Source organism: Podarcis gaigeae, assembly GCF_964106915.1.
Source record: "Podarcis gaigeae genome assembly, chromosome: 3".
Lineage (NCBI taxonomy): Eukaryota > Metazoa > Chordata > Lepidosauria > Squamata > Lacertidae > Podarcis > Podarcis gaigeae.
Window position 1 is genome coordinate 78,168,538 of NC_139680.1, and position 12,610 is coordinate 78,181,147.

The window sequence follows — 12,610 nt, forward strand, 5'->3', positions numbered from 1 at the left end:
GGTGTATCACAGCTTCAAAAGGCAGGAATATAGTGGGGAAGGAAAGGGTTAAAATGCATCCCCAACGTCCCAATTCCGATTGCTTTCCCCCATCTGCTATTTAGATTTTCCGAAAAGATATACAGTTCACAATCTAATGTGTTTGGCATCGCATATAGTTTGGGGGTCTTCTAAAGCAAAAGAGTATACAATGAACATCAAAAGCCACTCCATTATTTGGGTTATGCTAAATCATTTGTTTCCTGTCCTTATAGTATCAACATTCATTTCAATGGGGTTTACACTATGAACATTCACTAGGTCTAGATGATACACTTTTAACAAGAATATAGCAATTGACCTAATAGAAAAAAGAAACAGAATTTCCTGTCAACCGAGAATAAAAGGCTTATGACGCTGCAATCCTAGCACACTTACGGTATGTGTTCTAAATGAGAGATAGGAGTAAACTCCACTCGACTTAGTGGGACTTACTTCCAAGTAAGCATGCACTGTCTTAAATGCATTTAAGGTAAATCGTTTCATAAGATATAAAAAGGTGAAAAAATCACTACTCTGAAACACTGTTTCTAGAGATATTTGGCCTACTTAAAAGCTATTTTCCTGATTTAGCCCTTTGGTTACTAGATGAATTTGATAATGTGAATGTCAACATGGAATTGTTGACATTGTTGACAGAATTGTTGACAGAAGTGTGCATGCACACGAAAGCTCATACCAAGAACTGACTTAGTTGGTCTTTAAGGTGCTACTGGAAGGAATTTTTTTTTTTTTTTTAACATGGAATTGGTTAGTGTAACTTATTCAGTCATGCAAAAGTGCAAAACAGATATATGCCAGGATCCCTTCAGTGATGCTCAAACTTTTCACCTACCGGATATGCACCTTACCCAAGGTGAGAAAGTAGCCAATATGGTAGCAAGGAGAAACCACCACTGAAAGAGTTGGAAAGACATAGACAAGATGAACCAATACCTTCTTCTTGGCCTGTAGAAGTTCCTGGTAGGCACTGGATCGTAGAAAACGAGGATATGAATCACTTTTCATCAATTTGTAAATGTGCTCCTAAAATATTTAAAGGAATATAGGAAACTTTAAATCACAACGAGATTGTTTTTGACAGGACACAGAAAAGAGATACTGCAGCTGATGGTATGCATGTCAATGTGAATAAATGTTTCGTGGATGTATAAAAGCATTCTCAGTCGAATGGGAATGGTCTCATCCGCCCAGCACGGACAGAAGTGTTGTTCCAGCAAAAGACATAGGAAATATTTACTGTACAGAGTTTGATTGGCAGCTCACCCAACTCGCTCATACTGTGGCTGTTGCAACGCTGTTGCGTTACACTTGCTGTCCAAGAGCTTCAGGAGGGCATAGGACTAGTTGGTGCTTGGTGGCTGATTTCCTTAACATTGACTGAATTTACTTTTCAATAAGCAAAACTGTTCATCTCAGTGCCATCAACTATCTTAACTATATGGCCTGTAAGCAAATATAGAACAATCCCCTACACCAAAAACACCTTTACAATCCGCTGCCTACCTGCCATCCACAATAAGGCCAATTAAGAATGCTTCTGTGGAAAACATGACTATAGACAGCCATCTAGTGGCATAAAAATAGTATTTACTATGTAGATTAGAGTTCTGAAATGCATTATAGCATTCTACATACGAAAACTGGAATTACTTGCACCCTTATTTTTAAAAAACAACAACAACCATGTCTCATATTCATTTCAAAGTATGAGACTCTGCTAGTTTAGCATGTAGTACTATGCATATGGGGATGTGGGTAGCGCTGTGGGTTAAACCACAGAGCCTAGAACTTGCTGATCAGAAGGTCAGTGGTTCGAATCCCTGTGACGGGGTGAGTTCCCATTGCTCAGTCCCTGCTCCTGCCAACCTAGCAGTTTGAAAGCAGTCAAAGTGCAAGTAGATAAATAAGTACCGCTCTGGTGGGAAGGTAAACGGCATTTCCGTGTGCTGCTTTGGTTCACCAGAAGTGGCTTAATCATGCTGGCCACATGACCCGGAAGCTGTACACGGGCTCCCTCGGCCTGTAAAGCGAGATGAGCGCCGCAACCCCAGAGTCAGTCACGACTGGACCTAATAGTCAGGGGTCCCTTTACCTTTACTATCCATATGGAGTCACCTGAACTCCTTTCCAACTACACTGGAGAAGCTTGTGAGCAGACAGCTGCGTAGCATCATTCAAAATGTGAGCAAAAGTGTAAACCTTACTGCAAGTCTTGTTAAATCCATTTGTCTTCCAGTTCCTCTGAACTCAATAGGATTTAGTCCTGAGTGTGTGTGTGTCATATATGTGCGTATATATATATATATATATATATATATATATATATATATATATATTGGTTTTGGTGTCCTCGGGTGTCTTCCCGTGTAAAAGTTGGGGTGTCTAGGCGACGTTTCGACGAGGTCTCACTCGTCATCTTCAGGCTGGTGCTTTCGGCTTCTTGTTACTGGAACAGAGCGGGATCTCAATGTTTGAGTTCCTATAAATACTGTAGAGGGGGTGTGGTGTCTAGCCTCCAATGTTCTGGGCAGAGAGGAAGTTCCCAGGCTAGTGTGCCTTTTCTTCTTTTGTTCCTTAATTACTTGAGAGATACCTTGAGTGATTTCTTGAGTGATATCCTGAGTACCACTTAGGTGGGTCATTAGGTGTGGATTAGTTGCTAAAGTCTTTGTGTCTTGACCTCTTGAACTTTGTGAAGAGTTTTCCTGAGAAGATGGCTGTATTGCACTTAGTTGTGCTTTGGCTTGGCTTCGTGTATAGGGGCGAGCTGTGGTTTTGTGGCTTGTGTCAGCCAGATCTGTGTAGGGATTGCAGGGGGGTGCAGCATCCGGAGGTGCCACCATGGATTGGCTACTGGATGGTGTCAGTAATTCATCTGTGGAGAGGGTCTGGGTTTGGGTCTGGTGTGGTTGATTGGTGTTGGCGTTCTGTGTGCCTCTGGATCTGGTGTCAGTTTTTGTGGAGAGGGCTAATTTCCAGATGTCTGGCAAGCGGGATGTGTCGTCACGCTTGTTCATGTTGTGAGGGTGTTTCTCTATCTCGATGGCTTCCATGATATGTTGACGACACCTTTGTAATTTGGCCACACGGGAAGGAAAAACTGGATAGCTTCCTCACACATCTCAACAACTTACACCCCAAAATACAATTCACTATGGAAATAGAAGCCAACAACCAACTTCCCTTCCTTGACGTCCTAATCTACAAAAAACCTGATGGCTCCCTAGGACACACTATCTACCAGAAAAAAACACACACCAACCGCTACTTACATGCACAATCACACCACCACCCTGCACAAATAAACTCCGTAGCCAAGACTCTCATCTCCAGAACCAAACGCCTGGCTGACAAAGACCACTTGACAACTGAGTTACAGAATCTCTCAAATGTGTTAATTGCCAATGGATACCAGCAAAACAAGATTACGAAGCTAATCCAAAAGGAAACACCCCCCAAAAACCAAGACACAGAAGAAAACAATGGCATGGCCCTCCTTCCTTATATCAAGGGCACTACAGATAAAATTAGCAAAATCCTCCATAAACACAATATCAAAACAGCCTTTTGCACCAACCAAAAAATAGCCAATATCCTCAGAAACCCCAAGGATAAAATCCAGTTGGAAAACCAAGGGATCTATGAAATACCCTGCAAAGTCTGCCCAGCCACGTACATTGGACAAACAAACAGACGAATAAATGCACGTATCGCAGAACACAAGAATGCCGTCAAAAAAGAAGAAAAAACTTCCTCTCTTTTCCAACACATGAAAGAAACAGGACACGAAATTAATTTTGCAGATTCCAAATTGCTCTTTAACACGGAACATCACCACAAGAGAATAATCATGGAAGCCATCGAGATAGAGAAACACCCTCACAACATGAACAAGCGTGACGACACATCCCGCTTGCCAGACATCTGGAAATTAGCCCTCTCCACAAAAACTGACACCAGATCCAGAGGCACACAGAACGCCAACACCAATCAACCACACCAGACCCAAACCCAGACCCTCTCCACAGATGAATTACTGACACCATCCAGTAGCCAATCCATGGTGGCACCTCCGGATGCTGCACCCCCCTGCAATCCCTACACAGATCTGGCTGACACAAGCCACAAAACCACAGCTCGCCCCTATACACGAAGCCAAGCCAAAGCACAACTAAGTGCAATACAGCCATCTTCTCAGGAAAACTCTTCACAAAGTTCAAGAGGTCAAGACACAAAGACTTTAGCAACTAATCCACACCTAATGACCCACCTAAGTGGTACTCAGGATATCACTCAAGAAATCACTCAAGGTATCTCTCAAGTAATTAAGGAACAAAAGAAGAAAAGGCACACTAGCCTGGGAACTTCCTCTCTGCCCAGAACATTGGAGGCTAGACACCACACCCCCTCTACAGTATTTATAGGAACTCAAACATTGAGATCCCGCTCTGTTCCAGTAACAAGAAGCCGAAAGCACCAGCCTGAAGATGACGAGTGAGACCTCGTCGAAACGTCGCCTAGACACCCCAACTTTTACACGGGAAGACACCCGAGGACACCAAAACCTGCATTCCTGTACCCGTGAAAATCTACGAAAGCATATATATATATATATATATATAAATATATATATATTCTCCAAACTCTGGTTGTTAGGCAATCGTTGACTCTGTTAAAAAATGGTGACATATTTTATTTATTTATTTACAGAACAATCCACAAGGGGGAGTAAGGAGAACCCAAAGCCTATGAACTGCCAGATATAGAGCCCTGCTTGACACAAAACAGACAGGAGGGGGAAATGGCATCTTTCCCTCTTCCCTGCCCCTTTACAGTCTTTGGAGTTGCTTTTTAAAGTTATTTCCCTCCCACATCTTCCAGTGGGACAGAAAATAGAGGTACTTTATCCAGGACTGACATATCCCATACCACACAAACATCATTTTAGGGTTTATGTAGGGGGAATGGAAGACTTTGGATCCTTCCCAAAGCCTTCCCCTGACCTACTGCCAGTAGGTCTACTGTTGTCTCTCCAACATCAATAAGGCAAGGGCTGCAGACATTTCTGGAGCAGCTGAGAGGGGGTTTGAGGTCAGATCCCCCCCTCCAAGGTCTCTTTCTTTGCTCTTGGAGGAGGAGATCCCAGGGCACATAGGATCGCAGACTCAACCAGTGAAGTATATTGTTTTGTCTGTCCTGAATCTTGTAACACTGAGCTTCATTGGATGTCCATGGGTTCAAATGTTATGAGGGAGGGAACCCTTCCTCTATCGACTTTTGTCACATCATGTATAATTTTATACACCTGTATCATGTCCCCACTTACTTGCCTTTCCTCTAACCAAAAGACAGCTTTCTGTTTTGTCGGTGGTGGCAATTGTGGCCTGGCACAGCTGTGAGCGAATGACTACGAGTAGCACTGACAGCCATGGCGGGACGCAGCGTCTTCAGGGACATCCCAGCAAAATTATATTTCAACTCTGCCAATCTTGGCTGGTCTAGTGGGCATGGGTTTGGAGGTGGACCTGAGAGGTCTCCACTCAGGTCCATCTCCATAGCGTTAATTCCAGTTGCAATGGGAAACATTTGCTCCAACTGAACGCTAAAGAGTGGGTTTTCGTGGGGAAAGCTCTGGTAAAAGAAACCACATGGAGCTTTTAAACAGAGATCTGTGCCTGGAAAGAATGGGGCAAAAGCTAAGTATTTATAAGCCCAGGAATAGATTTATACTTGACTGAATTGTGCCCATTTTTAAAATCAGCAAGTGAATGAATAATTACAACAGACCTCATGGACCTTCAGGTATATGACATGTTATGTGAAGACTGAACATTCTGCCAATTGTACATTTAGAAAAGTGGAAATGGACTGAAGAACCGTCCATATTTTTCCACAGCTATACATCTCGCCAGCCAGCAGTTTCTTTGGATATATCTATATGAATGGATTCTGCTAACCTGAGCATCGCCAAATGCATGCCGCCCTGGTTCTTTTACATTCTGTGTGGTTTTGTCATAACTTTTTGAATCTACGTTAATGGCACTCGGTGCTCCGGGGGCAAGAAATTCCAGCCAGATTTCCTGCACTCTGGCAGGGACTTCCCTCATCGGTCTCTTCTTCAAATCTTCTACAGCTAACCAGAACCTGTACAGGAAAATGTAGAAACATTAGTTGTGATGCTACATTTCAGATCCTGCTAACTAAATCTTGTAAACATGGCTGCAAAGCTTCTATCCCCCCCCCCCTTCCAATTTAGTGTCTTAAATGCCATCTGAACATGGGGGGGAATACCTTATGAACAAGGATGACTAATAGGATGATTTGACTGCAATTTCTGGCAAAATAATCTGGCCAGATTCTCAGGAAGGTTGAATTAGTCCTGACAGAAAGATTAGTTTCTAAGTTCTATGCTTATAATGGAACAAATCAAGAAAGGGAAAATTAATGGATGCAAAAACCTTCTTACCTTAAATTCTCTGAGCTGAATTCAGACTCCAGGAATTTGAGGAACTGCTCTCTCCCCACAGGATCTTTCAGGGCTTCATCCATGCCAAATCCCCATCGCTTTACTCTTTGCTGGTTTGGCTCTTTACTGAAAAGGGGGGAAGGTTTTTCAGAGGCAAAAGGCTTCAGTTATTTTTTTTAATGGTTTCGTCCGTTTTCTATTATCCAAGACAGCATTTTACAGCAAATTGTGAGAGATTATTCTAGGGACTGCTACAAACATTTCTCCCCCTTCATCCCCCCATCATTTCCATCTTGAAAAGCAGGGATACACCATCAGAAATGAGTGTTTGTTGCTGCGTTCATTTTGGGGAAAGGTGATGCATGACATGTGAAGTAGCCCTAAAGGGTAACTAGGCTTGAAGGTAATTTAATGATGTGTAAAAAGCAGTAAACACACCCCAAGACTGCAACTGTAGAGCAGGCTAGTGACTAATGATCTTTTTCTGAAGATAAAAATAGTGACAGTTCATGAAGAGAGGCGGTTCATGAAGTAGAATCAGCTCGGCTTCTTGACTTAGCCAAGTGCTCAAGTGTGCTGCTTTCAGTTTCACTGTTTCTGTGCTTCGTTACCAGTACAGTGGTACCTCGGGTTGAGTACTTAATTTGTTCCGGAGGTCCATTCTTAACCTGAAACTGTTCTTAACCTGAAGCGCCACTTTAGCTAATGGGGCCTCCTGCTGCTGCCATGCCACCGGAGCACGATTTCTCTTCTCATCCTGAAGCAAAGTTCTTAACCCGAGGTACTATTTCTGGGTTAGCGGAGTCTGTAACCTGACACATATGTAACCCGAGGTACCACTGTACATTTGTATGGATGGAGATTGTTCCATGGAAGCTGCAATATTTTTAGGATCTGCCCATGACTCCTCCCCCAGACCATCTTTTCCCATTTCTTGCTTCAGAGACTTCCTTTTTGTGTTATGTGACTGCCCTGTGTTTAGCAAGCACTGATGTCCAAACCCTAACCCTTGATTTCTCCTTCATCAGGGGTAGGGGAAGCTGAATATGGATTCAACTTGAAAAATATTATTTCCCCATCTCTGTTAGGAAACTGACTTTTTTTTTAAAGCAAGCCTAGCTGTAGAAGAACAATTTACCTGAAAATAAGGCCTGGGTCCAAATCACATACAACATACCTTGCTTCTGCTTCCCAGAAAGAAGTATCATCCGACAACCAAGGATTAGATGGGTCGGGTGGTGTCAGAAATGGGTCGTATTCCACATACTGCTCAGTATAAGCCAATAAACTAGAAAAACAAAAACAACCTGACATTTTCACAACAGAATTGTTACTATGACTGCTAATACCTTGTTTGCATAGGGCAACTTACTCTCTGTTATTTTGTTTTATTTTTTAGAATATTATAACACCTCCCAGCACTCTTATGTCAATACAACCTAGTACCTGCTAAAGAACTTGGTAGAATTGAAGGTAATACATACCTTTCTGCAACTTTTGACATTTTTAACCGGTGTCTATCTAGCTGTATTTGCCAATACTTTATCTACAAAATGCAAAAACAGAAGACCAAGGTAAGAGGATAATTGCTCAGTTGTCTTTGTCAGACACGAGTAAATAGAATTTCATTTGGACTCTAAGATAAATTGGGAATCTACATATGCTCTGGGCCCTTGTGTGTAGCGTTGACCCCCGCTGCTCATCAGGACTCTCCTTGCAACTGGGCATGCAAAGATGCCTCGCTTCCAGTTTATAAATGTTCAAGCTTAAGTTTGCACACACAAGGATTCACGGCTTCTATAAATTCCACAGATTCTTATGTAAGTGATAGGCAGCAGATTCCTATAAACAATTGATAATGTTCTTTGCAAATAATAATGATTGTTATGTATTTTAGGGAAACACCCTTTTAATACTAAGCAGGAAAATACCGTACATTGGGGTTTGATGTGATACAATGTCATTCTCAATGACTTACTTCCCTCTTGCTCCCCTTCGTGTCCCCTTCCAATGACCCCCCTCATTGCATGCAGGCCCCTGCCTGCATGCACAAATCTGTGCTCATGTACATAGTTCTGTTCGCCTATGCAATTCTGTGCACCGAGCACCAACTTCATTGCTTTCTGGATCCGTTCACCTTAGCTCTGATTCATGTCAGAACTGAATCCCCATATACTGTGATGGAAAGCAAAATGTGGTCCACCTCTGGTGAATTTAAAGAGACCTCGTTTAAAATAAGGGCGCAGCAAACCTCTTGTTGCAATTCCTCTTCTGTGGGTGGTTTAGTTTCTGGCGCTGGTGTGTGTGTAGGGCTGTGACTTCGAATGTCATTCTGTAATCCGTAAACAGACTATATGTAAACACAGAAAGAGAGAAATTGGTATGTTGGTGCTGCTTTGGTAGGCATAAATGGACTAATTATGCACAGATGTATACGAAACATTTCAATATTTTTAATTGCCACACCACACATGAACTTGTGACATGGTAGGATAATGAGGTTATGGAGATGACCAACCGACTCTCTGCTGAGTTCTCTCACGATGATATAGCTTGATCTTCTGTATTATTCTGCTAAGTGCTAAGGGGGACTTTATCACATACAATAGGAAGCTGCCTTATAACAAGTTAGACCATTGGTCTCTCCAGCTCATAACTGTCTATACTGTGACTCTCCAGAGTTTCAGAAAGTCTTTCCCAGTGCTTCCTGGAGATGTCAGGAACAGAACCAGGATTTCTCCTTTCTTTTGTTTTGTAAATAACTTTTAAAATTAATTTTGCATGTACAAAATATAGTATATTTTACACACACACACACACTGACAAAGAAAATAAATAAGATTGTTAAAAATAGATAAACTAATGGATACCAATGGAGAGCATATTTATACTGTAGAAAATGTAGAATTTTGAGGAGGGAGAGGAGAGAGGAAGGTGTGACATAATGAATGAATGAATCAAATTCTTTTAAATGTTGGTTGCAGATTTAAATTGTGTGAATCATCAGTAACATATTTAATAACCTATACTGAATAGCAAAAATTGTTTGTTTTGCTTTTTCCTCTGGCTACTCTAATAAGGCAATCTCCCACACTTTCTTATACGAGGATATAAGGTTTTCACCAGTGGAGTCCACCACTGCAGAATAAATATTACCCTATCCTTGGTCAGAAGGGGGACGCGGGTGGCGCTGTGGGTTAAACCACAGAGGTCAGCGGTTCGAATCCCTGCGACGGGGTGAGCTCCATTGCTCAGTCCCTGCTCCTGCCAACCTAGCAGTTTGAAAGCACGTCAAAGTGCAAGTAGATAAATAGGTACCGCTCCAGCGGGAAGGTAAACGGCGTTTCTGTGTGCTGTTCTGGTTCGCCAGAAGCGGCTTAGTCATGCTGGCCACATGACCCGGAAGCTGTCTGCGGACAAACGCCGGTTCCCTCGGCCTATAGAGTGAGATGAGCGCACAACCCCAGAGTCGGTCACAACTCGACCTAATGGTCAGGGGTACCTTTACCTTTATCCTTGGTCAGCAGAAAAGAGAGTTGTCACAGGTCAAATAACAAAACCACACCACTACAGCTGCTCTTGATGAGAGTAGGACAGTATATGTTTACCACTTTGAACATCTACGGCAATTACCGTATTCGCTCTATATTACAGTTAATGGGGTTCAGTTGGCTAAACTATTATCTACACCTAGCAGATATTTATTACATCTCATGGGGATGGGCAAAACCATACTTTTCATGCCATAACAGAAATCCAGGGGAAAGAATCATGCCATAGGAATCCTAAGACTTTAGAGTTACTTTCATTTTAGAAATAGCTTCTTGGCACTATATATGCCCAGAAATATTAAAATGAGTTTTTTCATTATAAGGAAAGGAAAAAATGGTAAATGGTAACCAGAGACTAGGACAAACCTTTCTTGTTTTGTGAGGATTTTTCATTCTAGAAGACTTTTTAATATCCACTTCAGTAGTATTTACACATCCAGGCTAAAAAAAAACCACAAAATCAATATGTAAATGTGATGGCTTCATATATAGCTAATTAATTTGGTTTTGAGTTAAGGAAGGTTGGCTTCATTCATCAGCTCACTGCCCCAGTCCAATTTAACCACTGCTGTCGCTTGGGCGGACTAGATTCTAGAAATCTGGTATATCAATTTTTTGAAAAAATCACTTACATTGTAGGACAATAAGTTAAGATTTATTAAACACTATAATCAAATTGTGACAACACACACACACCAGCCAATCATTCTTGGCTCAATATCTAACCAATAATAATAATAATAATAATAATGATGATGATGATGATGATAAATCTTCTAGTTGCAATTGCTGATCTTTCACGGGGAAAATCTCTCATACACATTGAGATACATTGTGGGACGATTAAATACCCTGGCCACTTTCTTATTTTAAGCTAGTGCCTCATTACTATAATAGTTAAGTGTTAAGGGGCAATTAAAACCAGACGGTCTTCCTTCTGCATTTCTTCTTTAAGCACACCATGCTAGTTTTGTTAATAATGGGCCTTGGTATATATCACTACCTTCCCTGATCTTTCCCTGCCTGACTACCCAAGGTTCTTCAATCTATGGCAGCCTTCACCAACCTGGTGACCTCCAGCTGTTTAGGCATACAACTCCCTTCAAACCAAGCCAGTATGGCTGGGTTGGCTGGTGCAGATGGGAACAGTAGTCCAAAGACTTCAGGTTGGCTAAAGGCTAATCCAGAGATACAATGATTTAATCTGGAACCCTTTGTACGTAAAGGATGTGCTTTACCGCTAAGCTATCAAAGATTGGGATCCTCTCACCTCAGATGTAACATGCAATGCAGCCATATCTACAGATGATTCAAACAATATTCTCTCAAGACTGGGGAGGCGGGACCATACAGATCATCCACACTTTTTAGCTCTGTCAGACTTTATGGTTAAATGTGGTGGGAGAACATAGGCACTCATGCTTTTGCACCATCCTGATGAAGGGACTGCTTAGCTAGATTGGGAAGTGTCCTCAAAGGAACTTTGGACACTCTCTGTCTTCCAAGAACTTCAGAAGACAGTCCTCCCCCGCCCACCCCCACACTTCTTGGTAACACTGGCCTTTTTTTTGGTAAAACTTGCATGGGAAGTTAAATAGAGCGAACTTGATCAATGTGAGAAAGCTGACATGACATGACATGAAAGCAGCCTGTTCTGCTTTGAAGTCATCCCTTCTTTCTCAAAAGCATTTGAACTCCCAATATAACATAATCCAATAATTCTTCCATCATCAGAACAAAATGGTCAATTAATGGTTGACCCATGTCTATTTGACTTTGTCAATCTCCTTCAATAAATTGTGTTTGTTTGTTTGTTCGTTTGTTATTATACCGCCCTATACCCACAGGTCTCAGGGCAGTTCACAAGATAAAATCACAATAATAAAATACCTAATAAGAACAAGAACAACCCAATAATCTTGTTTCTTGAAGCAGTGTTTGTTTGTTTGTTTGTTTGTTTGTTTGTTTGTTTGTTTGACTTATAGCCCACCTTTCATTTGTTGTTGAAACCAACAACATATAACTGACATATAACTGACATTTACCCAGGTTATGCAGAAATCAAGATACCTGACATTCTGTGATTCACTCTGTTTGCCATCACAGAAAGCAGCCATGTTAAAAGAGCGTAGTGTTTTGGAAAATAATGGTTAATGCATGGTTTTAGCTTTTTAACTGCATTGTAATTTACTTTTATGGGGACAAACTTTATTGGGATTAGCACATCTTCCTGGACTGCTGCCAACTCACTCATTCTAATTGGGCTTGCCAGTCTTGCAAGATGAATACAAATTGTGGGAAACAGACGCTGTGGATAAACTAAGTTGACTTGATGTTTCATTATTGCTAATAAAATTAAAAACCTGTTAGAATTGAAAAATGTCATAAAATGGCCTGTAAAATCTCTAAACCTATATTGACTTCTATTTCATGTTCACCCAGTCAAAGGCATACCTCAAACAAGGCAAACCTCCTTTTCTTCTGGAGCCTCTTTTTTATTTTTATATCAAATTTCCATTCACTAGCATGAATGTACCCTTTATATATGTTC

The 12,610-nt window shown here is 41.5% G+C and overlaps 1 protein-coding gene across 5 annotated transcripts in view; it reads right to left on the reverse strand.

The window, feature by feature from the left end:
* The window catches only part of RGS7 (regulator of G protein signaling 7), a 146,336-nt gene that overhangs the window by 16,712 nt on the left and 117,014 nt on the right, over positions 1-12,610 (reverse strand). For all 5 annotated transcript variants that reach the window (XM_083732547.1, XM_083732550.1, XM_083732549.1 and 2 more), the window contains exons 10-16: positions 10,426-10,500; positions 8,760-8,858; positions 7,993-8,054; positions 7,686-7,796; positions 6,509-6,634; positions 6,000-6,186; positions 976-1,065 (exon numbers count right to left, since the gene is read on the reverse strand). In XM_083732547.1, coding sequence (XP_083588673.1) covers positions 976-1,065; positions 6,000-6,186; positions 6,509-6,634; positions 7,686-7,796; positions 7,993-8,054; positions 8,760-8,858; positions 10,426-10,500 — 750 coding nt within the window. The remainder of the gene's footprint in view (positions 1-975; positions 1,066-5,999; positions 6,187-6,508; positions 6,635-7,685; positions 7,797-7,992; positions 8,055-8,759; positions 8,859-10,425; positions 10,501-12,610) is intronic.